Source organism: Sus scrofa, chromosome 15 (genome assembly GCF_054392235.1).
Source record: "Sus scrofa isolate SSC_HxYL_T2T_F1_AM1 chromosome 15, Sscrofa_HxYL_maternal_Yorkshire_Landrace_v2.0, whole genome shotgun sequence".
Classification (NCBI taxonomy): domain Eukaryota; kingdom Metazoa; phylum Chordata; class Mammalia; order Artiodactyla; family Suidae; genus Sus; species Sus scrofa.
The window spans coordinates 14,562,549-14,590,156 of NC_139397.1; the positions used below are offsets into that span (position 1 = coordinate 14,562,549).

The following is a 27,608-nucleotide window of genomic DNA, read 5'->3' on the forward strand; positions in this document are numbered from 1 at the left end:
CCATCAAACAGTTGCACCAATCATTTCAATGTATCACATTAAAAAAAAAAATTGGCTTTGCCAGCTTGATGTTTTGGGGATCTTATCCCTCAAGTGCTTTCACATTAACACCTGTAGCTCATCTGTGGCTCATTTGGTAAGCTGCATAAGGACAAGCATATTTATTTTCATGAAGATTGGGTAAATGACAGGAAGAAAGCAGTTACAGAAGGGCAAAAGTCCCTCAAAGTCAGGGTTATTCTAAATTCTTTTGCATGAAGATGGTATTAAACAGGGCTGTAGGAAATGTGGGATTAAACATCAATTTGAACCCCATATGCTGGAAGTTAGGTAAAATTCCATTACCTTTGAATAGCTCTATGCAAGCAATTTGTTACCCTTTATCCTTGGTGGAGTTGATGAACAGGTGGTTTTCAGAAGATCACTTAGTATATTTAGCTTCTGAAATTTGAGCGACTCCAGATCTGATTGGCTGCTCCGGCCACATGATAGTTCAGAGCCCAGGCTCCTCGCCGGCTCTTGTCTGGGGTTCTCAGGAGGGGAGAGTTGGGAGAGACTTTGCTGCTGAGGAAATTTATTTGGTAGATTGAAGGTAAGGCCAATCTATGGCTTTTTCTGTAATGTTCTTTCAGGCGATATTCCACAACTTCCCTTGAGGTATTTTCCAAAGATGGGGTCATAACTGGGGAAGTGTGTGATAGAAATGTGACTTGGAAAGTCTGTAACCCCATTGCCCTGCTTGGGCTCTACTAATATCTGACATGTAATTGTGTGATTAAAGTCAAGTCCTATACTAACCAACTCTTGCTTGACTGAGTTGGCTCTCTCGTTTAAGAAAAAAGGGTTTTTTTTTTTTTCATTTTTTTACCTTTTCTAAATATATTGGTGTGAAAAAGGATCTATGTTCTGTGCTCCTATATTTATCCTGTTCTCCTGGGCTTCATTTGCCTCAGAAGGAGAGGCAGTTTTGCTAGCTTCACAAAACCAGCCACAGCTGGGGTATTGGTTTACATGGCAAATAACTTTGGGCGAAGGGACAGCTGCTCCAAATCATCATCCACTTTTATTGAGAGAGCGTCCTCTCTGGCGTCAAATAAGAGGGCCTTGGGAGATCCTTTCGCTAGTTCCTGAATTAGAAGCTTAGGCCGAAGACCCACCGTCTTATATGTATTTCAATCAAGACTTTAACAATTGGTTATCTTTTCAGGTTTGAACAGAGCTACAGAAACGCAAGGGGAAAATCCTTACAAACCGATGGTGTTCGAGAGGAAAATAACCCCATTGCCTTGAGGTTTCTATTTTTTCCTTTTAAAAGCTGTTGACAGATTTATGTTTATGTATTCTAACTTGGGGCAGAGGATCTACTGCCTACAGTGTAGGAGAGCAGGTGGAAACTTAAGGCAGTGCTCTTAGAGTTTGAGTGCTACGGGGGGAAAATTCCAACTTTTCCCAAAAGCCTCTCTGGCCTTTATTTCACTAAAATTTTTGCTTGGAATTTCGCTTGAAAATGTTCTTCCCCAAGTATTTGGAAATTTAAATACTCTTCCTTAGAACCCAAACCTTCTCCCTCCCTTAATTCAGCTATCTTTTACAACTTTAGCCAAGCTGACCATGTAGCTAGATGTAGCCATTACACAACATATTCCTGAGGGAATGAAAAGAAAATTGAAGCCTCTGTTTTTTTAGACCTGTATTGAATTGTCTTCCCTCCACCTGCAAAAATAAATGAATCCTCAGAACAGATTAGCCTTAAATTCTGATTTTATGATGTTATGATTTCAGCCCCAGGGATAGATGCTAATGTATTTTCATTTGTCTGGAATATGAAAAGTTTGTAGGTGCCACTACTACTCTGGGAAAATGGCAGATGACGAAGAATATGAGGAGGTGGTGGAGGTAAGACGTTTTAAAATCCTGACTCTGACAGCAGGGTATTTTATGTGGCAACAATCAAAGCCATGTAGGCGAATTAATCATTTGAAAACTATGTCTATTATAACTTCACCAAGAGTCATCGTTAAAACGTAAGAAAGGAATATTTTATATTCAGTTCCACTATAATTATGTGGGATTAGAACTGAAAAGAAATATCACTGTTTCCCATTTTTGCTTTTCTTTAAACTCTCAAACAAACAAACAAACAAACAAAAAACAAACAAAAAAACACCAAAACACCCAAAACAAAAATCTAAGGGTGGGGTAAATGTGGATTTTACCTTGTCTTCTGAAACTCCTTTCTTCTCTACTTCCTAGCCCCCATGACAGAAGGGACAGGGGTGGGGAGACCCTGAGGGGATGAAGAAAGGGTTCTGAACTCTATTTCTTAGTGTCTGCACAGCAACAGAGCAAAAAGAGCTATTCACTCTTTGGTTCAAACAGCTAATTATTTGCATAGGGTGAAGTGGATTAAGTGCTCAGAATAATATATATGTTATTATGAGATTACATGCATATGTGAGGTTTTATGGATGTGCATATGTGCACACACTTACATGTATAAAAGTAAACTCATGAAGCTCGCAAGTGTCTTAAGTTGGAGCCACACTTTCCCACCAATTCCATTATATTTACCCAAGGGAACAAGACTAGCTTTTGCGTTTGATTTTTGAAAAAGAACAAAGACTGTCATGGGCATCTTGAAAAATTCCTTCAAGGCTGCTGGTGGATATCTGACATGATTTACAAAGTTGAGAATTGTTTATTGTATGTTCATTTTATTTTGTTTTTATTATGTTGTGGCTTTTATTTACCAATGCTTGCCTTTAGCATTCTTTTTACAACTTAGCATTCATATAAATAAATACCTTGCCATTGAATCTGAATGTGCTTAATAATTACCAATTAACAATGGCGATCTAAAAACATGTGAAAATTTCCAAGTGTCCAAGATATATGGAAGCAGGTTTGAAAAATCTTTCCTTTTCAATAAGAATGAAATTAAGAGTTACCCAGAATCAAATTCCAAATGAACATGCCAAAATTTGTCTTTGGAAGATTATTTTATGGAGCAGTTTATATTTAGAGGAAGAAAATTTTATTTTATTCTATAAATAAAATTGCTTTTATTACTGAAGGATATGAAGAAGAGGAAAAAAGAAACCGACTGATCTTTGTACAACATAACATTCAACTTTCCTGGCTTAAATGTTAAAGAACATGAGTTCAGTGTTCAATATTATCACGTGTGCACTTTAATATATCATCAGTGATCAGAATAATCACTATCAAGCACTAACACAATTATAAATTAAATTGTCTTCTCTATGATGAATCCAGGAATACTTTTTAACCTCTAGGTTAAATATACCTTGCCTTTCTTAAAATAATTGTGTTCATTGGTCACTGGAAATTGCCCTTAGTGCTAGATTTGGTGAATTTAACTAGATGTCATAAAAATGGGAGAGGCTATTTTTAGGCTTCTCATCCTTGTCATTTTGTTCCCATTACTGCTTCTGGGTCTGACCAGCAGGTGCTAAACTAATAGACTTTCTGCCAGAGAGACCTGAACCAAGGTCTCTCTGACCTCAAAAAGATGCCATGAGAATAGGATCATGGCAGATTCAAGAAAATGGGCAGGGAACATTTCACAAAACTGGCAGGAATTAGCTTTAAAATATGTATCTCCTGGGCATCTTGGATAACTAAGTAAAACTGTCCTGTCATTCTCTACTCAAACTTGGAAAGAAAGGGGAAAAAAAAAAGCAAAGATATACTCTAATTAGTGGCACAGCTCTAAAAAAAAGTGAGATTTGGCATACAAGTTAATGCCAACCATTTGGATAATGCTGCCTTTCTTGGTGCGATTATTTCTAAGATGTATTTACTAATGATGTGAACCCAGCAAAGGTAAAATTGGATGGCTACCAAAGAGCTGCTTTTTCTTGGCTGCTAAGAAAATCCAAAATAGTTGTGAATTTTCACTTGAGTTTGAAAATTTCTTTTCAAGTCACTGATATTTGAGGTGGGGGACGGGGGGCAGAAAAATGGTTCCGCATAGATCAGCATCAAAGAGCATTTCCTAAAGTGTTCAAATGCTGTTTCCCATGTGATGAAGGCATGGCACATAAAAGAGATTCTCTGTCCTGCAAAAGCTTGTAGTTTCCGTTGCTATGTGTGAGGACACAGAGATAGAATTAGATTTCAAATTAAAAAAAAAAAATAGTACAGGAGCAAAGAAAGCATAGGAGTGGGGAACATTAGGCAAATTTTATGTTAATTTTACTGCAAATGAAACAGAGCATGTGGCCTGTTGACAATGGTTAAGTAATTTGATGCATGCTCACTGAACCAAGGCAAAAGAAAGGAGGCCTCTGAGGGATTTTTTTGCATTCAGTATTTTTTTCATCTCCCCAAGTGTATGTCTTGGTGGTAAAGCAAAAAATGGAGCATAACTTGTTATACATTTTGTTGACTGGGAGAATGAGCCAAGCGGTTCGTTTTTATCCCTTTCCTTTTATGCCTGGGCCTAAACCAGTCTTTTCCTTCTGCTCACCCAGCTTTGCTGGGTGATGCTGGGGGCAGGATTCCACTCTCCTTACGCATCTGAAACAAAATGTCAGCCAGTTCCTCTCCACGTCTATTTATTGCTAGTGATGTCAGAAGTAGCACAAAAGCAGATTTGATTTCAGATCTAGCCTGTGGTGCCCTCAGAGCTGTCAGGAGCAAATTGCTGCCTAATTTTCCCACATTTTGTGGTGAGGAATCTTCTCACTTTTTCCTTTTCCCGTTGGCATTTGTAAACTTCATTTTAGTCCCTATTTTAGGACAATCACTCGACTGGAAGGGATTTACCCATTATTCCGGAAGAAACTCCTACTTCGTAATCAGGGTGGTAAAGGGATAATTGAGATGTGTATGTGCCTTTGGATTTATTTTTTCCATGATAACAATATTTAAAATTTTTATCCACACTGAGGTTTTCTGAGTTTTTTAAAAAATGGTTAGTCAGCAAACAGTGAGTTTTATCACACTTCCTCTTTGCTCAACCCACACACTCAAGATATTGTTATTATATTCTTTTCTCAGTAAGTTCTATCTTGGATACCCTAAGAAAAAATCTTACTTGTCTTAAGTCAAGTAGCTTCACCTGATAAATAACCATCCTCAGACAACTTTCACATCACTCTACATCTCCTTGTCCAGTCTGATGGCATTCACTTTAGCTACCCTAAAGTCTCACATAGTGAAATGGGTTCTAGAACGTGAACTTTGTTTCCCACAAATAGAAAACCAACTAGTGAAATAAGCCAAGTGGTTTTGTTGGGACAGAACAGAGGTGATTTCTGCTTGGGTTCTCATGATACCTTTGTTCTCTGTTGGCAGTATTACACGGAGGAGACAGTCTATGAAGAGGTACCAGGGGAGGTAAGACCCAGCCCACGCCTGCATGAACTGCATGCTCATTAACCTAGGAAGAGCCTTCTCCTCCTCAGACTCCCAGCATCCCCAAGCTGGCAAAAGGGAGAATCTGGAGGATCACTCACCTATGTGCGCCCAGCAGCCGGTGGTACAAGAATGAACTTTCACCATATCCGAGGTGGCTCAGGATAATTTCCCCCATCACTCATGTGATATTTTTGGTGTAGGTGATGCTTAATGGAATAAAGTCAATGGCTATTACCACACTCTGACTGCAGCAAAGGTATGGCCTTGGACTTGTGATTTGCACAGGAACCAGCAGTTTTACTGTGTAAAGTCATAACTTCTGGGGCACCTGCTCTGCCAAAAGGGATGGCAAGCCTTTGTTTTTGATGGTACAGTAAATTTCTCCTTTGATTTTGGCACATTAAGTATTCTGAGAAAGTCATTCCCATAAATGTTCCAAGTTGGAACTTTTTTTTTTTTTAAGACAAAATGTATCTCTCTCATGCTTCATTTTCTGCATGGAGCCGTTTATCTTGAGCACGACAAAGAATGATATGGATGACAAACCCTGAGGCCAGTGTAAAATCTAACATATGTAGATGTCGTAAATTGGTTCGTTTTTTACAATCAATCATATATTAGTAATAATGTGCAGAAAGCAACCTATTAGCAGTGATCTGGCAAGACTAGGGGAAGTTGTTACAGAAGCACAATTTCCTTGTTCCTTAGGTTTCTCTTTTAATAGTTGATGTTGGAACTCTTCCTTTGGTAGAGATGATGTAAGCTGTGGAGGAAATCATATTATGAGATGGCTTTAAGATTTGGCTCCTTCTTTTCTTATATGCAGAATTTTTAGCCCTGGACTAGACCCAAACTTTGGACCTTGGTTTCTTCTGCTATAAAGCCCGTTTCTCGCCTACCGCTTACATAATAACGAGGCTAATTACCCCATTATGTTGTCATCATTATTCTTGTCCACCTAAGCATTTATTAATGTAAACAGCACTCCAGTTCACATTAATTAACTGGCTAAGCCAAGAGAATGGTCATCACTGGTAATACTGATGTGATTCATTTTTTAAAAGTTCATTACTCTGTCTCATACGACAGCATGCCTAAGCACCTGCAGAATAAGCAAAACAGACTTTTTCTTAGAGTCATTTAAAAGTTAATATTAAAGTCAAGAATTTGAGCTTTATGTGATTGTCTTCATTTTTTGTTCCCTGATCCCAAGTTTGCTTTCACTTTACCCACGCAATTTAAGAAGATTTTTAAATGTTGTGAGAATATTTTTACTTTTGAGTTTTACCCTGTCTTAAAGTGTTCCTTTAGGCAAATGGAATTTTAAGGCAATGATGCAAGTCAGTAATGGGGAAGCTTTTTCTTCCATGCAATCTGACACAATCGGCCTTAAGATTTATGTAACATAATGTGCTTTCACGTGGATATAGTGTGTGATTTCCTGCTTTGGCTTGTCTTAGATGCAGAGCAGTCACACCAGGAGTGTCAGAACGACTTGAATTTAGGATAATGTGTATCAAGTTGAAGGTATCACAGTGTTTACTTTCACAACGGTGCTGTCATTTTCTGGCATAACCACATGTCAAATTTTCAGACAATAACAGAAGTCTATGAAACTACGACCACAAGGACATCTGGCTATGAGCAATCAGATACTTCCCAACCAGCAGTGGCACAGCCAATGCCCTCAAAGCCGGTGGAGAGGAAGAAAGTTATTCGAAAGAAAGTGGACCCTTCAAAGTTCATGACTCCCTACATTGCACACAGTCAGAAAATGCAGGATCTCTTTAGCACAGTAAGTTTCAAACGACTTCTGCTAATCTGGTTTTATTATTGAGAAATTACTGATCTCAACCAACTCTGTTTTGGATGCTGACTGGATTTTGTTTCTCAACCTTGTATGAGACAAAACTTACTTTGCAGAACTCTACGCTCTTGTGACTTGGATTTTGCTTTCGTGTAATTTATTTGCAGCACTGCAGCATCAGGGGAAGCATCCTTATTGAAATTATGCCCTCAAAATAAGCAAAAGGCCAGTTACAAAGCATTTACTGGTATTTAAGTGCTATTAGTTAGCCACTCTAGAACATGAAATCATAGATATAGATTTAGTTGAAATCAGTTCACAGAAGCTAAATGGCACTTATCTATGTCTGAGCACGGTGCCTCATAAGTAGACTAGATAATGGTACATACCTCCAGGAGGTATGTAGTGAAAAAGAACATATGTAGTTTAAAAAATCAGCATCAGTCTAAGAACTCATTTGAAATTGAGGAAACTATGGCTGCATGTTGGAATTCTCTGGAGCTTTATTATTTATTTTTATTTTTTGGCCATACCTGTGGCCTATGGAATTTCCTGGGCTGGAGATCAGTGGAGCTTTAAAACTACTGATGCCCAGGCTGTTCATTGGTCCAGGCAGGCTTGGGTCCTGTAGAGAAGGATTTTTAAAAGCTGCCCAGGTTCTAATGTGCAGCCCAGGTTGAGAATCACTGCTCTTGATGATCCTGGTCCTTAAATCTCCACATACAGTTCTGTAAGCTATGCTGACTGGCAGCAGGGTTGGACTCCCTTGAATGGATCTAACTTATTGATTGTCCAGGGTTGACTGAGGTCTCACTAGATGGCTTGATTGCATGTCCTATGGAGGCTTGCAAATATGAAAAGTACTCAAGGGAACACCAGATTATATGGGCCTAATGCTTATGTCAAAAGCATCCCCTTGTGGTTGGCCATAAATACTCATTTTTGGTTAAGTGTTAACTAACTACTGGGGACTCTTTGCTACATTTCTAACTCAGATTCCTGAATGATCTAAAACTTAGGTTTTCTAAGACTTAGATTTCTAAAAACAAGATTATCTTGCCTCTTTTCTCATTGTAGTATTCAGCAAAGATAAAAAATTTGTCAATTTATTGCCATAAAAATCTCATTAATGCAGACACTAATAGCCTATAAATTCTAATAGTCTGAACAAAATGTTGGTAAAGATTTGTAGTATTCTTAAAGTGGTTTTGGTAATGAAATCAATAGTATAATTTAGATGGTTGACCATTCCACTCAAGAGTCCCTAAAAGAATTAATAGTGATATATTATGCGTATTATTGTTAAAGCAAGAACTTGTATATTTAGCAAAAATAATAAAATTATATTCCTTTTCAAAATACTTTGTAATTTAGACTTTACATTAATTCAGCTGGTGTCTCATTTATCCAAGTCACTGAGATTTAGCTGCAACTTCTGAGCTGAATATTTTTGCATTGTATTAGCTATCAGATCTTTTTGGACTTGACTCAATTTCTATGTTTATTTTCCAAAATTATTGAGGCTCCAGCTTTTTATGTGTGAATTCAGACAGTAAAAATATTGAAAGAATCATTTGGGGTATTTCCAAGACAATAGTTTATAATCAAATTTCTATTGTCTCTAGTCTTCAACCATGTTTAGGCATAATAAGTAACATATCTATTTTAGTTCTTGTTGCGAATCAGGGGAGGGGACAAGAAGAAAGCTGTTAAAATTGATAATTGTTATAACTTGCAGGATTTAAAAAAATATCAGATTGGGGATGTGTGCTCTGCCTGAAATTTTTGCTGCTGTGTTGTCAGGGTTTTAGGCTAATATCTGATATTCTTTTTAGAATAAATACAAGAAGAACTATGAAAAAGCAAAAGGAAAGCCATATGCCATCACCACAGATACCCCAGAACTTCGCAGAATCAAGAAAGTACAAGATCAACTCAGTGAGGTAGGCTGCATTGCTAAAATAAAGGAGAAAGAAATTTCAAAAATATGCCACAGGGAACTGAAGTGTTTAAATAGGTGAAGAGAGAAGAAGGTGTCAAATTACTGTGAGCCAGTCCAGAAATCTAAAGGAAGCATTGGCCGTCGATCATGTGGCCCTAAATGTGAACCCAATGAAATTTCTAAAAGCTTGGCTTGGAGTTCCTATTGTAGCTCTGTGGTAATGAATCTGAATAGTATCCATGAGGACGCGGGTTCGATCCCTGGACTCTCTCAGTGGGTTAAGGATCCAGTGGTGCTGTGTGCTGTGGTGTATTTTGCAAACACGTCTCAGATCTGGCATGGCTGTGGCTGTGGCATAGGCTGGCAGCTGCAGCACTGATTCAACCCCTCGCCTGGAAACTTCCATATGCTGTGGGTGCAGCCCTAAAAAAAAATAAAATAAAATATATAAAAAAAAATAAAAGCTTGGCTTGAAGGTGGTATGGGATGGGAGTTCCAACCCACTGTGATCCCTCATACTGGAGCTCAGGGAGACTGAAATTTGGCCTGGAAAACAATCAGTGAACACAGGGGATCTACAGATCTTTAGAGATCACAGTTTTCTATCTAAAATGCAGAAACTTTGCTTTGTCTGTGATGCAGACAAAGAGTGACTGGGTCAATGCTCTTTAGTTATAAAATGTTCCTTGATATACTCCTGTGCTCATGCCTATTATGAGCTCTAATTGTGCGTTATTTCTGCAGGTTAAGTATCGAATTGATGGCGATGTTGCTAAAACTATTTGTCATGTTGATGAAAAAGCAAAGGACATTGAACATGCAAAGAAAGTGTCGCAGCAAGTCAGTAAGGTAAGGTCGTGGTATGAATGGCTGGGATACTAAATAGCATGTGGATTACCTCTGCTTGGCCTTAGAGGAGAAAACTCCTGTTCACCAGTCCCACTTGAACTCACAGTGTGATGGGCTCTAACAGCTGCACGTGTTGGAAAGGCTGCACAGGTGACTGAAGTAGCTAGTCAGGGCCCTGGGGATTAGAGAGCCCAGGCCCTGCCACTCGGCTCCAAGCAGTTGCTGCACAGAATGCAGTCCCAGTGTCATCAGAATGCCTTATTTTATTAGGGACATTGGGAGCTGGATTTTTATAAGAAATCTCCAAATTTCAAATGTAGGCAACCAATTAAAAACATTTCTAAAATATACCATGTCAGTGACACACATCTACTATCTAAATTCAGCCAATAACTGACGGGTTGCAATCTTTCAAAAGAATCTATAGTGAATCAGAATCATGATTTAGTCTGAAAAATTAGGCTTTTTGGGGGAGTTCCCATTGTGGTGCAGGGGGTTACAAATCCAACTAGTATCCATGAGGATGCAGGTTTGATCCCTGGCCTTGCTCAGTGGGTTGGGATCCGGTGTCACCATGAGCTGTGGTATAGGTTGCAGATGCAGCTTGGATCCCATGTTGCTGTGGCTGTGGCTGTGGCTGTGGCATAGGCTGGCACCTGTAGCTCTGATTCAACCCCTGCCTGGGAACTTCCATATGCTGCAGATGTGCCCTAAAAAGCAAATAATGATAATAATAATAAAATAAAATAAAAATAAAAATTAGGCTTTTTCAAGTACAAGTTGACTAATGCAGTACAAGTATCATGGGACTCGGACATGGTCAAGATTACCATGACTGACGCTGGTGGCACACAGGCAGCCCTCAAACTGAGTGTGACGACTCTTCCCAGTGCTTCCCTCTGTTCTCGAAATCGTCATGCTCTTGGGAGGCGACATCACACCATTGGTCCCCTGCTCTTTCTGTCCAGGTTTTATATAAGCAGAACTGGGAAGACACCAAGGATAAGTACCTGCTTCCTCCTGATGCCCCTGAACTTGTCCAGGCCATCAAGAACACAGCCATGTTCAGTAAGGTGAGGGTCTCTGCTCTATTGCCACTTCTGTCTTCTCCTGGAAAGAATATAGTTCCCCACTGATTTTGTGAGTAGCCTTCAAGTGTGTGGGGCTGCAGGGGCAGGACTGTAGGAGGGACTGAGAAGAAAGTTCCTGGGCCAAGTTCAGGGGAGGGTCTGAACAGCTGGATGGGATGTGTGGGGAGAACAAAGATGTGGCAGATAACCAGCTCTGAGACCTACAAAGACCTGCAGAGTGTGGGGCCTGTGCTACATTTTGGATATTCCTGGCTGTCATTTATATTTCATCACTCTTATTAAAAGTCAAAGCCCAGAAATGAGACAAAGTGCTTCCTGGTTCCTTACACTTGCATCCATACTTGTTGCAGGAGGCAGGTAAGGTTACAGAGAGCAGATGAAACAAAATCAGACACTTCTGCCCTTCTGTAAGTAAGATGTGTCAGGAAATGCCAGAGAAGCTATTAATAAGTATGACTTGGATTGGATGGAAAGAGGGAAGTTATCTGTGAATTCCATTTACTTTTGCTCTCTCCTTGTCCTGAGTTTCTTTATGCTGTTGATGGATGAATTCAAAATTATGTATTTCATGTAAGTGTGTTCTCACTTTCTATAACTTTTCATTCTTCTCTGATTTAGAAACTGTACACTGAAGACTGGGAAGCTGACAAAAGTTTGTTTTATCCGTATAACGATAGCCCAGAGCTGAGGAGGGTCGCCCAAGCCCAGAAAGCTCTCAGTGATGTAAGTGCAGTGCAGTGGGTACCATTTGGGAGTGTGGAGTCAGGACCCCTCGAATTATGTCTTCTAGCCTGAAGTTCATTGCAACTCTTCCTTTAAAAACACTAAGCACTGGGAGTTCCCATTGTGGCTCAGTGGTAACAAACCCGACTAGTATCCATGAAGACGCAAGTTTGATCCCTGGCCTCTCTCAGTGGGTTAAGGATCCGTCCTTGCTGTGAGTGCTGGTGTAGGTGACAAATGCAGCTCGGATTCTGCATTGGTGTGGCTGTGGCATAGGCTGGCAACTGCAGCTCTGATTTGACCCTTAGCCTGGAAACATATGCCATGGGTGTGGCCCTAAAAAGGAAAAAAAAAAAAAAAAGACTAAGCAGTGTTATTGCAGATGAATACACTTAGAATCATTATAGTTTATGATGTCTAATTTAACTTAGATTATATATTTTGTATTAGACATCATTTTGTCTAATTCCATCCTCTTACTGGTGAGGAACCCGAGTTTAAGTCACATAAGCAGTTAATGGCAGAGGACAGAACAAAAGCCTTATCTTGTGGTCCCAAGGACAGTATTTCCACTGGAGCATATATCCTTCTGTCCCCTTAGCTGGAGTTAAGTTTTCCTGTGAGTGGCGTTTAAAAAATCAAATCTATTGGGGGAATTCCTTCTGAGGTACAGTGGGTTAAGGATCTGGTGTTGCCATAGTTATAGGTGTAGATAGATAGATAGCTAGATATTAAAAAAACCTATTAGAATTATAGTCCCCTTCTTAAATGTATTAAGTGGACAATGTTATTAAAGAAATTTGATTTTTGCTATTCTAATCATAAAGTCTGAACTTCAGTGTGTACCCCCTTTTCTACTCAGGGGACCTGACCATTGGGTGTACCTAAGAGATATTTCAGAGTTAATAAAAAATCAGCAACCCCACTGGCCAGAATTTGAGGATCTTAGGCCTTTAAAGCTGTTTGTTAGAGGAAAGTGAAAGGCCTAATCGAGTCCACAGGGTTGAAAGCAGCAACAAAGATCCCTACTTGGGCCCAGCATACAGTTCTGTGACCTTTATCAAGTGATCAATAGTTTTTTATTGAAACTCCATTATGCCTGCATACCCGGTAGGATGAAAAAGTACGACCAGAAATTTTCACCCTTTCCCCTGAGAACTTATAATCAGGCTGGGAAGATGAAAGTGTTACATAGCAAACAAGACAAAAGTGAAAAAAATAAAAATAAAAACAACCAAAACAAGCCAACAACAAAAAAGCCAAACCCTACAGTCTAAGACTTGCTAAGAGAAAGCCAGGACGTATGTGACAAATCAGAGAAAGCCGTGTGGAGGTGGTGATCCCAGGGCAGTAGGTAGTGATGAACAAACAGCAAAGGCCTTTCAGGGAGTGATGGTACTGGAGCCAAGGGACAGAGGTGAAATGAGTCTGGAGTTTCGGGGGACAAAGTGAATGCTGTGGGTGTCGAGTTAGGAAGGCACTTGTAAGAAACTGATAATGAGACCTTGACAATGAGACAAAAATAGTTCTGCTATAATATGATAGGCAATAAGAGGCATCATAAGATATTGGAGAGGAAAACTATATGATGAAAGTAGAATCTGGAGAAATTTTGATGGACCGTGTGGTAGATCAGGACTAGGAAACATAATAATTTGGAGAATACTATTTTTGTAACATAGGTAGATCAGAGGGTGATAGGGACAAAGGAGATTCCTGAAGAAGAAAGCGAAGGTAATAAGTATTTAAAAAGTGTTAACACATTAGATATTGGAGACAAAGGAGAGAGAGGAAACATTGTTTTCGACAAAGACTGGCAGTCTGGAGAACTAGGGATACCAGTGGTAAAGAAGCATGAATGAGAAGAGAAAGAGAGTTGAGGTATCGGAAGGGACATTCAGATCCAGGCATTTAATAAATTAGAAATGTCATACTATTGTGCACATGTGAGAGCAGGACAAGAGGTGAATATTTGACAGTCACGTAAGTCTTTAAAAGGTCATGAAAACGTATGAGGGAGGCAGAACAGTGTATGGCCAAGGGCAGAGTTTCGGAGGGCACTCACACTTAGGACATCTGGAAAGGAGCCAGCAGAAGAACGAGGGGACAAACGGTCAGAGGAGTTGAAGGGGAACCAGGAAATGCCAAGTTATGTCAGCCAAGGGAGAGGCTTCCAAGAAGACACTTAATCTCCAGATGTCTTCTTTTACCCATAACATGGAGATATGAAGTGTCACCTCCATGCCACTCTAATGCTGTGGACTTTGAACAATTAAAGTTGGCCATATTTTTTGAGAGACCTCAATAGAAGACACAATGAACATATATATATATGTGAACATATATATATATGAACATATAATATAATGAACATATAATAATGAAGTAGAATCTCCCCATCCTTGCCTCAGAATTGGCCGTTGAGGTATGCCTTTTATTTGTACTGCAGACCAAGCATGCGCTAAGTCTCGGGTTACTGACTTGCCTATTACTACTGTTGTCAGCACTGTGAACTTCTGCAATTATTGGGCACAGCTCCCCCCACCCCCCACTGCAAGCTGTTGTACACAGACCACACCACTGGGTAGCTTCATAGATTTTGAGCTCAGGGTTTAGTTTCAGAGGCTCTCTCCCTCTCTGTGTCCCTCTGAACCCTACTTAACATGTTTTCCATGTTGATCTAAGTAGAGACAAAATACTTTTCAAACACTAAGAGAGCCTTTAAGCCAATCCAGAGTACTGAATTCTAACTAGACAGAATTCTGAACAAAGGTTCTTGAGAAATTAGGACTTTCTAGATTTGATTTCTCAGAAATTTCCTGACAGGATGTCATACTTCAGAAGCATTTCTCCTGGTAGAATGTTGCTTTCTCCTTAAGGCCAGTCATTAGAAAATATTGGTTGTCTTATGCCTAAAAGAAGTCTCCACTTATTTTTTTTTTAAATCTTTTTAGGGCCGCACCCGTGGCATATGAAGGTTCTCAGGCTAGGGGTCTAATTGGAGCTGTAGCCACCAGCCTACGCCAGAGTCACAGCAATGTGGGATCCGAGCTGCATCTGCGACTTATACCACAGCTCACGGCAACACCAGATCCTTAACCCACTGAGCAAGGCCAGGGATCGAACCTGAAACCTCATGGTTCCTAGTCGGATTTGCTAACCACTGCGCCATGATGGGAACTCCCAAGAAGTCTCCACTTATTTAAAAGAAAGTAAGCAGTGGAATTACTACAAATACAGTTTAAAATCTGTCTTTTGTATCCCAATTGATTGTTTGTGAAAGCTATTGTCATAGGCACTAGTGTTAAGTTATTATTTGAGTAAGATGTAGTTTGACTTGGTTAAAATATGAAGAAGGTGATTGTGACCTTGGAACCTCTTTACTTTATAAATAACAATATTGCCCCATGGAAGGAGAAATCATTTGTAGAAGACTCACCGTTGAGTAGTAAAAGAGTTGAGAAGATAATTCCCCTCTTCAGACCTCTCCCTGTGGCCTCCACGTGTAAAACACACATTCAGAAATCAGTCCCTGAACGCTCGCTCTAGTCAGGTACTAGATGGGGAGCAAGGGGTCCCAAATGAGAGGTTGAATTTTCTACCATTCTAGAGCTCACGGTCCAAGGAGGGACAGACATGTAAACAGTCAGGTACAGTGTCACCTGATAATTCCTTCAAAGGAGGTAAGGACCTCCTTGAGTGAAATGCCAGGAGAAGGTCATAGATTCAAAAAGTGCTCAAGATGGGACCATGTACATATCTTGAGATGCGGAGAATGAGTAGCAGTTTGCAGGCAGATAGGGAGAGGGTGGAGTTGGGGTGTTTTAGGGCAAGGGAACAGCTTGTCTGGGTGAAGAGGCATAAAAGGACTTCAAGGGTCTGGAGATCTGTGAATTGATCTGCATTGTGGGAGACAGAGGTCAAGACTGGTGGGGGAAAAAAGCCAGAGTCGTTGGTAGTGAAGAAAAACGGAGAGCAGGAGCCCAGGGGGGTGTGGTTAATGGGCATGGGGCTTGTTTTAAGGAGATAGGGGCCTTTTACAGACTGAAGGAAAGAAGCTAATAAAGAGGGAACTCTTGAAGCTGTAAGAAGGGGAGTGATGGGTAAAGCTGAGTTGGCAGGGCTACCAGAGGGAGCAGCACCCTGAGTGCAGGACTTATGCCTTGCAAAGTGCTGCTTTCCCCCACCATTTGGGGATGGGAGAGGTGATATAAGGATAGATCAAGATGAGTGAGTTGCCCATCTTCATGAAAGAGGAAACTGAGTGGAAATTGGAGTGGGGATTTCAGGCCAGCCGCTGGGAGTAGAAACTGACCAGAGACCCAAAATAGGATGTTTAAGCTTCAGTAAAGGCAAAGTGGCAACTGGATTCCATAAAGGCAGAGTATTGGGCACAGAGCACCAAGCCTGTTCCTATCCATAGGACAAACAGTTGGGTAGACACATAGATTTCAAGCTAAAGGCTTGAGTTCAAGAGGCTCCCTTTCCCACCTCTGTATCTTCTTCTGATGTCCCTTTTAACCCTGCTCCTGGCATTATCGTTACCTAATCCACAGAGCTGTGTGATTTTCTTCAGCTATCCTCAGCATCCTGGAAATAAGAACAACAGAGGTGTGTGGTCGAGTTGATCCAGAGCTGGGAGTTTGTGAGCAGGTGGGATGTGAAGGCAGGAGGGTGGGAGCTGAGGATGTTGCTTAAGAGAATAATTTTTATTGTACATCATGACATGGAGATGAATGGAAGGGAATGGAATGGATCTCAGGCCAACAGTCTTGGAGAAGAAGGAAGATTCAAAGAAATTGAAATCACTAATGATGATGAGAGCAAGGGCCTGTAGCATCTAAGAGGATAGATTATGGTACAACAAAGTGTAGGACTTCAAATCCAGGTGAAAACATAATCTTTAAAAAAAAAAATAAAGCCAACAAATGGAATGTGGGAAGTAGACTAATTTTCTATGGCTCATGAATATCTCTTTTATTTGGTCAGATTGCCTACAAAAAAGGTCATGCTGAACAGCAAACTCAATTCACGTCTCTGCCAGATCCTCCAGATATAGAATTCGCCAAGAAAGTGACCAATCAAGTGAGCAAGGTAAGTAGATGAGTCTGGGACATTGTCTCCCTTGAAAACTCTGCTGAATAGTCTCAACCATCAGAGAAAGTAACTAAAGTGAACCTAAAAATGCAACACAAACACTAAGAGTATTTTTGTACATGAACCCTAAAAATGCTCCGGCTAAAGAAACATAGCTGTTAACACTGTGGAACCATGTTAATATTAGTATTAATATTAATGCTAATATTAATATTTCAGTTAGCTTGATGACTCAGGGATTGATACATGCGAAGGTCACATTTCGAGAGCAGAGCTCACATCTTAATGTCCTTTGATGTTTTGACTTAGGAGAGTGATACTAACAGAGTAACCAAGGAACCACTAATGCCCACCAAGGTTCTGCTTGTTTGGATTCAGTGTGAAAACTGCCTCCAGTCAGACTTGGAGAAAATAAGAATGCATGAGTGGCCTCTCAGATGTAGCTCAAACAGCCATGGGCAGTGCACCTCGCAATTTCTAAGGCCCTGGCCAACAGCTTAGCCTCTCTATATTTAGTCTGGTCAGCTAGCTCTGAGGAATGCAGCCCTGACAGTGAATGTGGCGAGACAGATGTTCAACTGATGAATAGATCCATGCTAAATTCCTATTTTAATTTGGCCTAAATCAGACCACTTTCTCCTGGGGATACTTCTGCTTTTAAATACCTTCCTTTGCCCTCTGCGGAGCTGACTGTCAGTTTGGCCTTCCATTTAAATTGTGACGGGACCTCAAGATTTCTATCTTGGTAAAGTATTTTGGGGGAAAATATGTCTCCAGTAAAGGGGAAGGAAGAAAATTACGGATGATGAAGTCTATTCAGTGATGTTTCTTAGTGTCTGATATTTCAGATTACCTATCAGTATAACCAAAGGCTATTTGGATAAAATATCTAGTAAGTACAGTAAGTTTTCACTGATAGGAAGACCATAAACCTGAAATTCTGCCCAGGCAGGGCTAAGCAGAAATTAACTTTAGGACTATTCAGAAAGAGATGGCCTACAGAAAGTGTCAATATCATAAATAAGATGGAAGAAAAAGGATGATTTATTTTTTGGGGAGGGGAGAGAAGAAAAAGAAAAAACTACTTTCTAGGGTTCACTTAGAAAAATCTGCTTTTAATTCTTATTTAAAACACAATTTAAAAGATATCTTACTAATGCAGCATTCTTTTACCTTATTTGAGTATGCAGAGTGGGTACTTAAAAGTGACTTATAGAAGAGTTTGAAACAAATTTTTTAAAACTCAGCTTTGCCAGTCAGCCTAGAGCCACACTCCTAATAGAGTAGCTACCAGCCACATGTGACTATTGAGCACTTGACATGTGATAATATAACTGAGTCCTCTATGTGTGAAAAATACACTGGATCTTGGACACTTGGTATGACAAAGAGAATGTATAATAGCTCATTCATTATGCTTTATTGATTATATCGAAATGACAATATTTAGCATCTATTGGGTTAAGTAAAATGTGTTATTAATTTCCCACTTCTTCCTTTTTACATTTTAAAGTATGGCCACCAGAAAACTTAAAATTACAGAGGGGAAAAACTTAAAGTTACAGCGGTGACTTGCATTATATACCTAGGACTGCAGCACTCGTCTGGATGCAGAGACTGGGTGCTTTGGAAGCATTGCTAAGACTGTGCTTACATTTCTGGGGTTACAGTACGAGCCAAAGGGAGGAGGCTGTGGATGCAGGTCATTGGATTCAGCTATGGTGATAGTTATTCTTCCCAGTCTCATCCAGATTTCCAAGTTTTTAATGGATGTTGTGCATCCAAAATAATAGTCATATTGGCAAGAAATGCTCATGATGGGTAGCAGTCCATCCCACAACAAACATCTAATGAGAGAGGTGTGAAGCTGTGGAGAGGTGTGGGTGACTTAGATATGAGATTTGCTACCTTCTTCTTGAAGTCTTCCCTACTCCCAAGCTGCTTTGACTCATTTCAGTATCCTCATTTTCTTTCTCCGCCAAAAGATAAGAATCTCCATTATCAATGCACTTTCATACTTTAAACTCAGCATTTCTCTGTCAAATTATGTCTCCCAGATCCATCCCTTTGTGTTACAGTGTTATAGCCTTCAGTTCACATGTTAATGGAACAAATATCACATATATCTGTAATTATTATATTGCTGTAACATTCTGTTTACTAGCCTTCCTTGCAATACCTTTCAGATCAAGTCTCTCATCTTTGGCTAAAGCCATCAAATACATACCAGCACTTCTTCCTGGCTCAGCAAGTATTGTAGCTGTAACACAGACGGGCAGGCAGGCAGGGCTGTTTGTGTAACACCACGCCCCCTGCAACCAGCTGCAGGTGGGGTTCTATGAGCAACACTGGGAAGTTCCTTTAGCTTGTATGTGCCTGCCTCTCCAAACCTGACAGAGTTGGAGCGATGGGTCAGAATGAAGCTTGGGGTGGGGGGTGAAGTTGGACATTGGACCATGATATGGCTAAGCCATCTCCACATATCACACAGACACTCAAGCCTCACTGCCAGATGCGTAGAGTAAGACCCCTTGGCAGGCCAAGGTGGTCCCATGTGGACATGTTCCTCCCCTTCCCTCTTATTCCTCGGGCTGCAAGCCTTTATCCTTTCAACTTCTCTCTTACTCCCAAATGGGGATGGCCCCAGCTTCCTCAGCAGGTAACAAGCCCCAGCCTTCTCCCTTGTGGTGTAAAGCTTCCCAGACCTGGAAACACTCGGGAATTGCTTGGGAGACATCTGCCTTCACCCCAGCCCATTTGGGCTCTGAGTAGAAGGAAATAATACACTCTGGTTCATGAAGGGTAAGAAGAGAAGGGCTTTGGATAAGGGGGCTGGGAGGTCTTACACCCTAATTTTGCATCTTCTTTATAAATACCTTTAAGAAATCGGAATTTACTCTTCACCTTGAGAATTAATCTCCTATGCAACTTTTCCGTAACAAATCTGTGCAACTCATATTTCTCTATAATAGCCCACATTTGGACCTCATTAGAGGTGCAGTTATGACCTCTAAGTCCATTAGGAGTATCTGCTGCCTTCTCAATTTTAAGCGATGTTACAAAGTTCTCGGTATCTCACTTTGGGGCTGCTGCGGGCCCAGGTGCCGCACACCCCCAATCCTTCTTCCTTGGCACAAGCAGACGAAGGGCGCTATCTCTACAAAGACATTTAGACTAGGGGGTCATAACCTGGGGTATGTGAACATCACGAACCTCTGAAGCTGTTAAGTGTTGATTGGTATTTTAGAGTTCCCTCAGATCCCCGATGGGATCTATTCTGCAAAAGACTAGAAACACTTCTATAGACAGTCTTAGCAAATCAAAAAGTCTCTTTTAGTGACTTCAATTCTTTTTCTCAGGTTTTTTTTTCTTTTTTTCCTTTTTAGGGCTGCATCTGTGGCACATGGAAGTTCCCACCAGGCTAGGGGTTGAATCAGAGCTACTGCTGCCAGCCTACACCACAGCCACAGAAATGCAGGATCTGAGCCATGTCTGTGACCTATGCCACAGCTTACAGTAATGCTGGATCCCCAACCCACTGAGCAAGGCCAGGGATCAAACCCGCATCCTTATGGATACTAGTCGGGTTCATCTCCACCGCGCCACAACGGGAACGCCTTGACTTCAATTCTTTAAAGATTCAAAAGAGGAGGGTAAGCAAATTAACTAGCAATGTAATGCAAATATTTTCTCAGCAAAGATTTCCAGTGGAGAACACACATACACACACACGTGTGTGCATGCACACATGAAAACCCACTTCTCCAGAGTTTCCTACCCCTGTTTTGAAAATAATGATAGTGATTGTTATTATTACTGTTAGAATAACCTACATTTGTTTAGCACCACAGAGTTTACAAAGCACTCTTCAGTGTGTGATCTTATTTAAATCTCCCCAACAATTCTTTGTGTAAATATTATTATTATTCACAAGGCCAGCACTTATGGTTGAGAAAAGTGAGGCTTAGAGAGATTAAGTCACACCTTTGATAATAATGGAATCAAATCTTGGACACAGAGCTTCTGAACTCAGAGCTCTAACATTTATAGCTATGAATACCACTTGGCTGTTAATTAGCATGTTGACTTTTTTTTATGGCCAATGAGTATTCTTTTTTAATTGAAGTATAGTTTATTTGCAGTGTTGGTACTTGTTCTTTAAACGCAAAGCAGAAAACCTCTTTATTTTTCTTTGAGGAGTGTGGTGGGGTGTAGGGATTCAAACACCTTGAGACCTGTTGATTATGAATGTTAACTCATTCTATGAGCCAAGGAGGGGCTCTAACCCTAACCCTAACCCTAACATGGCTCTGGCTCATGTTCCACATTTGGGGTTGGCTATGTTGATTCTATTCCAGGAACATTCAAAACCAAAGCAGTCAAAATATCATGGACTAGGTTCTATTTAGTGTAGTTGAACAAACATTTGTGAGATGGATTCTGCACACTGCATTTTGTGTTAGATTCTGAGGCTACACACATGAAGAAGATGTAATTCCTCTCTCTCAGGAGCTCACAGCCTAGGATTCAGGTGGTGTGTTGGTGGCAACAGTTCAATTTTTGAATTACTTGTTCTCATTAAAATTAAGTCTAAACCAGTAAGTCTTACTCATTGATCTGCATTGCCAAAATGTTGTTGAAGTATTGCTTTCTGGATAACAGGGAGTTTGGGTAAGCTTGACGATTAATGCCTAACTTTATCTGGCATGAAAATCTGGTACTGAGTAGCTTTATTATAACTATGAATTATAAATGGAAGGTGCTTCTGACTCTCTCTTCCTTCAAATATCAGGGACCATCCGTGAGTTCTCAATGAATTAAGTCCGTAAACTGAGTAAGCAAAGGGTGGATTGAAAACCTCTATTCCCCACACCCAATTTTCTTGCTGGGTAAATTCACACTAGACAGGAAGATTTGAAGATACCTATTAAGCACTCAAGAAGGGCCTGGTTAAGATATTTTTAAAAGTGACAATTACCACTTGATTTGCTGCCTTATTTGTCAGTCTTCAGATTTTGCTTGTCTCATTTTCTTTTTCTTCCCTCCTAGCAAAAATACAAGGAAGACTATGAAAATAAAATCAAAGGCAAATGGAGTGAGACCCCTTGCTTTGAAATTGCAACTGCCAGAATGAATGCAAAGAACATCAGCACAGTAAGTAGGGAAAGATTGCTGGGTGTCTTTGGGTTGAGAGGGTGACCCTTTCCTGCATGACTTCTAGCCACCTACTACTCCTCAAATGGTACCTGAACATCTGCGTCTTCTTGGGGGCAAGACTCGTGTAGAGTTCCTATTAAGAAGGAAACACTACTCTCTTTCCTTCCTTTTGAGAAATACTGTTTTGATTGGATGCCATTATTCTCGCCTTAGTTTTCATAGGAACAATCTAGCTTCAAAGTAAGTACAGGTGAAAGGGGCCCTTTTAAATTTATTCTATTCCTGGGCACTCAAATGGCACATTTATGAAACTGATCAATTTCTCCCCAGAGTCTCCGCACTAGAAAACCTAAGCCCTCTTTTTCTTATAAGTTCTTTGCCTCTGGCCTTTGAGAGCTCATTCTTTGAGGTTGTCTTTCAGTCTATTATAATTGTTCCACATCTCTGTTAAGTTGCTGGTGGGTTTTGTGATGGCACCACGTTCTATAATTGCACCCTGACCTGCAGAAGCTAAGAGGAACTTGGGAAATGTCTTCCGATGGCCTCTGTTCTCCCATATAAAACCTTGGCAGGGTTTGTTCCCACTGCAGTTCTCCAGCATGTTTAATGTCTTACAGAGGAAATACCAGGAAGATTTTGAGAATATGAAAGACCAGATCTACTTCATGCAGACTGAAACACCAGAGTACAAAGTGAATAAACAAGCTGGGACGGCAGCTAGCAAGGTACAGGGACATTCTCTCATTTATCTTGATGGTCTCAGTGGGGGTGAATATCTTACAGCACTTGCTTTTGTATATAATGGGGGAAAAAAGAAAGTTCTTGGGAGAACAATAAGAAAAATACGTTGGGATTATAATAGGGGTACCAAAATTTAAAAGATTTGTCACGTAGGAGAATTCACGACACTCAATTACCATCTTCAGCTTTTCATGGACTAAAGGACCTTTTGATAGCTAGAAATAGAAAGGACAAAAGGACCTCTCAAGAAAAGACAACTGGGGAGTTCTCTTGTGGTACCATGGGTTAAGGATCCAACATTGTCACTGCAGTGGCCTTTGTTATTGCTGTGGCACAGGTTCCGATTCCTGGCCATGGACCTTCCACAAGTCATGGGCATGGCCAAAAAAAAAAAAAGACAACTGTCAGCTTAACATGACTGTGGACACTCCCAGACTTGCAACTACCATTACTTTTCTATTTTCCTAGTAACTTGTGAAAACCTAGTCACAGACAAGATATGTAAATCCATGGATCTCCTTATATACTCTATAGAGTGACTTTGGTCAACCATCAACTCCTAGGCATTCTAAAGTACTAGAAAGAGCAATAACTTCAAAGCCAATCAGACTTGATTCTCGAACCCTGACCTTGGCTCTGCTGGAGGAGTTAAAGCAGGAAGGTCAATCACTTAGGAGGCTGCTTCAGTATCCAGGTGTAAGACAATGATGTTTTGGACCAGGCAGATGGCATGGAAAGTGATGGAGAAGTATTTTGAAAAGAGAGCCAACGTGATTTGCTTAAGAGTTGAATGTGGGATATGAAGGACAATTTTGGTCTAAGCAACTAGACAGATGAGGTTTCCCCTTATTAAGATAGAGAAGATGGGGGAAGGGTAGATAATGTCTTTTGGAAGGGAGACATGAGCTCAGCTTCAGACATGTAAGATTTGAGATGCCATTGAGACACATGAGGGGAAAAGTGGGCATTTGGTTATATGAGCCTGGGGTTTCAGGGGAGACAGCTGGGAAGGTTGTGTCAGTTTGGAAGTTGGTAGCATCTGATTCATATTTAATGTCATAAGACTGGAGGTCATTGAGGGAGCAAGTGTAGACAGAAGACTCTAAGGACTGAACTCTGGAGTGCTGCCACATGAAGGAGATGAGGGAGGAGAGAGCGAAGTCTTGGGAAGCAGATGAAGGGGGAAGAGGGGGAGCGACTGTGCCAAATGTTTCTGAAGGGGCTTTATCAATGGATGGTCTCTGGTGAACTTAACAAGAGCCATCTGGTTGAACCTGCTCAGAGAGAGTTCATGAGTGAATAAAAATTGAGAAATAGAAGACTGTGAGTGGACTTGACCCTTTCAAAGTACCTTCCTGATAGAAAAGAAGAAAAAGGGGTAGTAGCTGATGGATAAGGAGGTGAAGAGGGGATTTTTTTAAGGAGAAAAGGACACCGTGTTTCTGTGCTGATAGAAGAAAAATCCAGTGTAGAAGGAACAGGTGATGATGTTGGGGGGAAGGGCGAGAGTGACTGGAGAGTTGTGACTTGAGTAGGTAAAAAAGGAAGGGGTCTGGTGCTTAGAGGAGGGGGTGGCTTCCCCAGAAACAGGAGAGGAGCTTGAGCATCCCAAATGCAGGTAGGGGGATAGTAGGGTTTATGGGATTTCCTTTCTGGTTGTTTCCATTGTTCAAGGAAATAGATAATTCTATAAGGTAGAAAGGCCATCTGTAGCCTCTATTCTAATAGAGAACCCCCTGTGAGCCCTCCGTGTGGGTTGTAGGGGATGGTGCATCTGGGTTTCAATTGTGTATCTCCTGCCTTTGGGTACCAAGCTGGTTGTACTTTTTTTCTGAGTTTCTTAAATGTTGCGATATTATCTAGGATTTCCTGAACATGTCTATATTCTAAGGTTACACTTTTGGAACAAATAGTTGGCACTGGGGATCATGGTCTGGGTTCAGATCACTTTGTTTTCCTCCTGAAGGGGGCGTTGGGGCCTCACTTAAAGCCTTGGTCATAGCTGGAATGGAAAATGTAAAGCAGGGAGGGTAAAAGGAAAATGTGAGGTTGCTACCCTTCTTCCAACCCGAAGCCCTTCTTCTTCTTCCCCCGTGTTTATTAAATACACACATGCTCACACACAGTCATAGAAGAGGCATAAGAAGGTATATCAGTGATGCTTCTAGCTCATTTTCTTTAAAACTATGTTGGGAGATAGGCAGCTGGAGGTTAAGAGCTGAATGAGGGTCCTGGAGCATTCAGGTATCTGGGACATGATGTATCATCAACTTATGGTCTCTCTCTCTCTCACTGTCTCTCTGAGGTAGGGACCATGTATTACTCTTTCTCATATTTGTCCCAGAGCCCAGGCACGTAATGGATGCCCTATGGATATTTTTGAATGAATAAATGATTGGGAAGAAAAGATAGCCTGAAAATGTATGCAGTTTCCTGGCTGCTGTTCTGAGTTACAATGAATGTTTTGTTTATGAAATGTCAAGCTGCCATTTTTCTCTAAGGATAAAATTGATTTGTGGAGCTATGTCATAATATCTGTAATAGAGACGAGAGCAAAAATAACCTGGAGCGTTACTTTATCACTTTATTTCATTCCTACAGGTTAAATACAAAGAAGACTATGAAAAGAATAAAGGAAAGGCAGATTATAATGTACTTCCCGCTTCAGAAAACCCACTGCTCAGGCACCTGAAGGCAGCAGGAGATGCCCTAAGTGATGTAAGTATGTTCTTATCAAAAGTGGTTGTTTTTTTTTTTAACTTTAGCAGCAAGAGAGATGAAAATTTTTCTCATTCTCTAATGACTTCGTGCAAATATAGTTTTGCAAATACTTTAAGGTTATGGTGTAGTAGTTTCTCTGGAACTGTCTAACCACAGGAAGGTGTTAGTGCCTCTGAGGATAATGTGTGTCAATTTGGAGAGCCTGTGGCCTTAGTTCAATGGGCAGGGAAATCCTCCTTTGCTTATAAGATGCAGGTGCCTCTGTCTTTGTGTGGGCAAGAAGTACACTGTAGGAGATGTCCTATGATTCTGACAGAGCCAGAAGGAAGCTCTGAAAGGGGAGGAGAGAGAAAGATGAAGCTACTTAGTGCCCTACCCTGGTGTTCTTCAAGCCTGCTGCTGGGAGAAGATGGAAAATGTCCTGCATTTCACTTCTCTCCCTGACCCCTGCCATTTTTCTCTTTAGATCTTGGTCCCAGAAACCATTACTGGCAGAGAGCAGAACTTAAAAGATGGCTTCCTGGGAGTTCCCTTGGTTGTTCAGTGGGGAAAAACCCAACTAGCATCCATAAGGATGTGGGTTCGATCCCTGGCCTTTTCAGTGGGTTAAGGATCAGCATTGCTGTGAGCTGTGGTGTATGTAGGTCACAGACGCTGCTTGGATCTGGTGTTGCTGTGGCTGTGGTATAGGGTGGCAGCTGCAGCTCCAATTTGACCCCTAGCCTGGTAACTTCCATATCCTTAGGTGAGGCTCTAAAAAAGAAAAAAGAAAAAAAAAGAAAAAAAAAAAACCAAAAAAAACAGATGGCTCTGTAAGTATTCACAGGAGATAATGGCTAATCCATTAGATTTGAAGTAGATTAGATAAGTGAGAACTGGGCCTGAAATTAGAAGCCTAACAGCCCAAGACGGCTTTGATGATGTATATAAAGAGACAGAACATGAGATCAGTTGAGTTTTTCCCTTTCGGCTAGGTAATGTTAAGTTTTCCAATATTCGAGGAGCATAGGTAGCTCTCTATGTGGGTAGGTTATCTTTCTTTGTCTGCTGAATTAAGTCAGCACCATATAAATGTGTACATGGGATTGGCTGGGATGAGGGAGGTGTCAGGGGAAAAGGTGTAAATGGATCTGTCCAAAAAGCCCTGTCGGGAAATCAATGCAAAGCACATCTCCTGCTTCCTAAATGAAGGTCGTCTTTATCAAACATACAAAAGCCCAAGTTCAAATCCGTTTTGTTGAAAAAGACAGCAGTATAAACACACTTAAAATGTATAGCAGCATTTAGAGTTTCAAAACAGAACATTAAAAAATGAGAGTGATCTGTTTTACAGGTTGTGCACTGTATAATCCAGAAATTGTTAGGGCTAAAGATAAACCTTAGCAGAGAAGAAGAGTTAGTAGACTTTTGTAAACACCTTATTTTTGAAGTATACTGTCCATTTGTATAATAAGAGGCTTTCCCTTGGTAGAAGGAGGAAGAGAAAGTGGGTATTTTTCAATGTGTGCTAGAGATTTGGGTGTTTGTATTTTGAAAAAAAAAAGAATGAAAAAGTTTCTGTTGCTCAGAATATTCTGGTTTGCTGGTGCATCATTAGTGAGGGAAGAGTATGTGAGGTGGAAGGTGGAAAAGGCAGCAATTCAGAAATGCACAGGAACCTGTGCAGCTAGGGTCTTGGTCTGAGGCAGCATACTGGTTTCTGAATTTTTGAGAGAATATTAAAAACTTAGTTTTGGGAGTTCCCATTGTGGCGCAGTGGAAATGAATCCGACTAGGAACCATGAGATTATGGGTTTGATCCCTGGCCTCGCCCAGTGGGTTAAGGATCTGGCATTGCTGTGGCTGTGGCGTAGCCTGGCAGCTGTATCTCTGACTCGACCTCTAGCCTGGGAACTTCTGTAGGCCACAGGTGTGGCCCTAAAAAGCAAAACAACAATACCAACAACAAAACAAAACAAAAATCTTAGTCTTTAACAACAATTTGCTAATAGAAGAGGTTTATCATTTATGGCACCCCAATGTTTGATTGTCAGTTTTTAAGACGGTTGACAGGTAACATCTTTTTTTCTTCTTTTGTTTAGTGTTGGAAAATACA

General features: G+C 40.7%; 1 protein-coding gene across 50 annotated transcripts in view; it reads left to right on the top strand.

Annotated features, from left to right (window-relative positions):
- The first annotated feature begins 514 nt into the window (after positions 1-514).
- The window catches only part of NEB (nebulin), a 216,065-nt gene continuing 188,971 nt past the window's right edge, over positions 515-27,608 (top strand). For all 50 annotated transcript variants that reach the window (XM_084998589.1, XM_084998593.1, XM_084998592.1 and 47 more), the window contains exons 1-13: positions 515-592; positions 1,208-1,291; positions 1,832-1,896; positions 5,323-5,364; positions 6,980-7,180; positions 9,028-9,135; positions 9,879-9,983; positions 10,952-11,056; positions 11,693-11,797; positions 16,787-16,891; positions 21,944-22,048; positions 22,669-22,776; positions 25,394-25,510. In XM_084998589.1, the coding sequence (XP_084854715.1) occupies positions 1,861-1,896; positions 5,323-5,364; positions 6,980-7,180; positions 9,028-9,135; positions 9,879-9,983; positions 10,952-11,056; positions 11,693-11,797; positions 16,787-16,891; positions 21,944-22,048; positions 22,669-22,776; positions 25,394-25,510 (1,137 nt within the window). In that variant the 5' untranslated portion in view covers positions 515-592; positions 1,208-1,291; positions 1,832-1,860. The remainder of the gene's footprint in view (positions 593-1,207; positions 1,292-1,831; positions 1,897-5,322; positions 5,365-6,979; positions 7,181-9,027; positions 9,136-9,878; positions 9,984-10,951; positions 11,057-11,692; positions 11,798-16,786; positions 16,892-21,943; positions 22,049-22,668; positions 22,777-25,393; positions 25,511-27,608) is intronic.